This window comes from Fonticula alba, assembly GCF_000388065.1.
Source record: "Fonticula alba strain ATCC 38817 unplaced genomic scaffold supercont2.1, whole genome shotgun sequence".
Taxonomy (NCBI): Eukaryota; order Rotosphaerida; family Fonticulaceae; genus Fonticula; species Fonticula alba.
Window position 1 is genome coordinate 3727156 of NW_009242971.1, and position 4007 is coordinate 3731162.

Here is a 4007-nt window from a genome sequence, read left to right on the forward strand (position 1 = left end):
GGGGGGGGGGGGGGGGGGGGGGGGGGGGGGGGGGGGGGGGGGGGGGGCCGCGAAAGTGGATGCTGGAAGGAACATCGCCCGCGCGCGGCCCTGCTGGTCGACGGAGCCCGATCAGCAGCCCTCCTGGCGGAGCCCTCGGTGTTACCCAGGGGCCTGTACCCGCCGGCCGTCTTCCCCTCCTCCCTCCCGCATGCATGCATGCCTTTTTGCCCCTGTGCCTGCCCCTTCTCCCCGCTTCTGCCCATCTCTCCTCTCTCTCTCTCTCTCAGGCTCTTGGTCTTCCTCCGCCCGCCCATCCGCCACTTGTTTGCCGATCCATGGATTCGCCCGGGACGCCGCCGCCGCCCGGGCCTCCCTTCGGGATAAAGCGCCCAGGCGAGGCGTCACCCGCCGGGCCGGAGGCCAAGCGCCGGCGCGGCTCGACTCCCGGCTGCCCCCCTTCCGCCCCCTCCGGGCCATCCAGCGGCCCCGGTGACCTGCCGTCAAGCCCCCCCGGGCCGGGCGGGTCCTTCGGGCCGGCGACCAGCCCCGCACGCCCGCCGCCCTGGCTGACCCCTCGTCGGGGATCGGGCACGGACACCGCCCGATCCAGCCCGGGCGTCTTCTTTCCGGCGGGGGCCATCACCGGGCAGCCTCGCGGGCCGGCGCCGCCTGGCCCGGCCCCTGGTCACCGGCCTCCCTCGCCCGAGCCGGAGACCGCGGCCCTGATGGGTCGCCTGGCGCGCGGGTCGGTCACCCTCATGGCCGGGCCGCTGGTTGGCGCCTGGCCGGACGAGCTGCTGGCCATGGCCGACTCCCCGAACCCGGCCCTCCTGGATGCCACGGCGGCATCGGCCCAAACGCTGTCGGACATTCAGCGGATCCGCGCAATGCGACAACACTCGTACGCCCCCGGCCCCGGGTGGTGCTCGTCGCCGGCTCCCCCCGGCGGCCTGCCATCCTCCCTTCCGGCCCTGCCCCTCCCTGGCTGACGCCCTCGCCCTGCCCTTCTCGACCAGAAACTCCCTCAACCACATGCTGGCCTCGAGCTCCTCCCTGGGCCCGGATGTCTTCTCGTCGGATGGCCCGGACCCGCCAGCCACCGACCCGGAGGATCTTCTCCCCCGGAGTTTGGCCGGGCCGGCGGGCTTTGACGAGCGCCCGGCCCTCAGCACGGCCTGGGCCCCGGCCTCGCCGCCGACCGAGCGCCGGGCCCCGGTGGCCGGGTCCGTCGGCCCGGCGATGGGCCCCTCCGCCGGGTGGGCCTCCCGGCCGGGGGATTCCGGCCCGCGGCCACCCCCGGCGGTCGAACCCGTTCTCATGCTCCATGCTTCGGGGATTGGGGTGCGCCGGTGGCCCGCTCGACGGCCCTCCCGCCCGGGCGCACAGCTCGCCTGCCTTGACTCCATCGCGGACACTGACATGCACGTGTGCATATGCCCCTTGCTGGAACCGGGACCCCATCCTCATGCATGCTCTCTGCCTCTCCCGGCCTCTCTCCCTCTCCCTGCCCTCTCTGCGTCGGCCCTGGCCCTGGTAGAACGACTACTACCGGTCCGTCATGTCCTGGGAGCCGTCGGAGCTGCTGGCAGTCGGGCTGGAGTCGATGATCTTCGTACACGGTGTCCACTCGACGCGCAGCACGCAGCTCTTCTCGCAGGCAGCCCTGCCGCGCTGGTCGCCGGGGCTCCTGCCACACCATGCGCGCACGATCTCCGCCGTGGCCTGGGGCGATGTGTGTGGCTCCCCTTCATGCTCGCGTGCCTCCCTACCCCTTGCCCAGCTGACATATCCCCCCCCCCGTCCCCTCCCGCCCCCCGGGCCTTTTAGGCGACCACCCTGGCCGCGGCCACGAACTTCGGCGAGCTGGTCCTCCTGCGCTCGGATCACCTGAACTCCAGCATGGCCCTCCGCGGGCAGGCGGCCATTTTGTCCTTCGGCCAGCCGCTGGACGGCCTGGTCGGGGCCCTGTCCTGGCGCGATGCCGGGCTCCTGTCGCTCGGGAGCCACAATGGGCGCATTGCGTCGGTCGACCCGCGCGCCGGGGTCGGGCAGCCGGTTTTGCTGTTCGACCGCCACCGGCCGGGCTACTCGCCGGGCCCGGCGGCCATCGGCAATGGCGGCAGCCAGGCCGGCGGGCACGCGCTCACCGTGTGCAGCCTGGCCTGGTCGCCGTGCGGCCGGTGGCTGGCAAGCGGCGGCAGCGACCACCTGCTGTGCTTGTGGGACCCCCGGTGGCCGAGGCAGCCGGTGGCCCGAGTGGCCCGGCACCAGGCGGCTGTCGGGGCGCTGGCCTGGTGCTCGGCCGACATGGTGAGCTCGAGTGCCGGGCCCCTGGGGCCCGGGCTGGCCGATCGCCTGGCCCCGGGCACCGAGTCGGCCAGCCCCTCGGCCGAGGACGCGTGGCTGCGCTATTGGGAGGGCCTTGCTGAGGCGGAGCATCCGGGCCTGGCCGGCGGCCTGGCCGGGCCGGTGCTGGCCAGCGGCGGCGGCGCGGCCGACCGGTGCATCCGCCTGTGGGATGTCCTGCGGCCGGCGGCCGGGCTGGCGGCCGCGGCGACCCGGTGGCCCGGGCTGGCGGCCGATCCCGGCCCGGCCGGCCATGTGCGCGAGCTCTTTGCCCTGGACACCGGGTCCCAGGTGTGTGGCCTGGCCTTCGATCGGTCCACCCGGCAGCTGGTGTCGGCGCATGGGTTCTCCTCCAACAGTCTCTCGGTGTGGGGGCTTCGGCCGGGGGTGCGCCGGCGCCCGGGGGCACGGGTCCCGGTGCCTGGCGACCCGGGCTGGGCCCCGGCCGCGCTGGCCGGCGTGCCGCGCCCGGTGCCGGTTGTGCTGGACCCGGTGACCGGCCGCCCGGTCGGCCGGGGGGCCCTGCTGGGGACGCTGCACCGGCTGGATCCGAGCCGGTTCCCGGCGCCGCCGGGCCCCGCCGGGTGGACGGCCGCTGCCCCGCTGGCGGGGCTCGGCCAGCCCAGCCCCCACCCCTCGTTGGACCACCACTTTGAGGTGGCCCCGGCCCATGGAGACCGGGTCCTGCACCTGGCCCTGGCCGGGGATGGCCGGCACTTCGCCACGGCCTCCTTCGATCGGAGCATCCGCCTGTGGGATTGCCTGGATGTGGCGGCCCGCGAGGGGGCGGCCGGCCGGGCCGACGCCCGTGCCGGCCATGGCCACACCCACCTCCCGGCGCACCATGGGGGGGCGGCTCCATTCCGGTCATCGGGCTCGGTGGACATCGGCGTCGGTCGGGGCAGCCCGCTGCCGCCGCCGCCGCCACCGGCGCTGGACCCGGCGGCCGGGACCCCGGCCTCCCGCCACCGCCGCCGGTATTTGAGTGTCCCGCGGCCGGCCCCAGCCGCCGAGGTGCTTTTCTTCCCGGCAACGCCCTCTCCCCCGCGACGGCAGGATCCCCATCAGCCGCCGCAGCAGCCGCAGCCGCAGCAGCCGCAGCATCACCCCGATGGGCTGACGCCCACCGGGGAGGACGCTGGCGGGTCCGGCCGGGCGTCCGCCAGCCCGGCCACACCAGCTCGCCCGCGCAGCGCCCACCCCGGCCATGCACCGGCCCCCCACTCGGCCAGCAGCGACGAGGAGCACCCGGCCCTGGCGGCCGGCAGTCCCGAGCCCTGGACCCCGAGCACCACCGGGGCGCTGCTGCTGCCGCAGCCACCGGCGTCGCCAGCCTCGCTTGGCCAGCCCCCGGGGTCGGGCCCGGGGCAGGCGCTCGGCCCCGGGCGTCGACCCCGCCACATGCTCGTGGCCACGGTCGGCCCCGGGCCCACGCTCGAGGCCCCCTCGGCCGAGCGCCTTGATCGGCCCGAGGCGTCCGGCTCGCCGCTTTCCTCGTCCAGTTGGCGGTCCGGGCTCATCCGCTCGGAGTTGCGCCACCTGCAATTCCGCTAGCCACCCAACTGCCAATGTACTTGTGTCCGCCATGCGCCGCGCTGCCTCGGCAGTGCCCTCCCCAGGGCCGGATGCGACCTGCGCCGGGTGGAGTGGGAGGCGGACCGTGGGGGCGGGGGGGGGGG

General features: G+C 75.8%; 1 protein-coding gene across 1 annotated transcript; it reads left to right on the plus strand.

Annotated features, from left to right (window-relative positions):
* Nucleotides 1-317: 317 nt before the first annotated feature.
* On the plus strand, nucleotides 318-3882 carry H696_00800 (hypothetical protein; the record flags this gene model as incomplete). Its single annotated transcript, XM_009494685.1, has 4 exons — nucleotides 318-883; nucleotides 999-1323; nucleotides 1520-1714; nucleotides 1810-3882. The coding sequence occupies 4 exons, from the start codon at nucleotides 318-320 to the stop codon at nucleotides 3880-3882; spliced, it is 3159 nt and encodes a 1052-aa protein (XP_009492960.1).
* Between the last annotated feature and the right edge of the window lie 125 nt (nucleotides 3883-4007).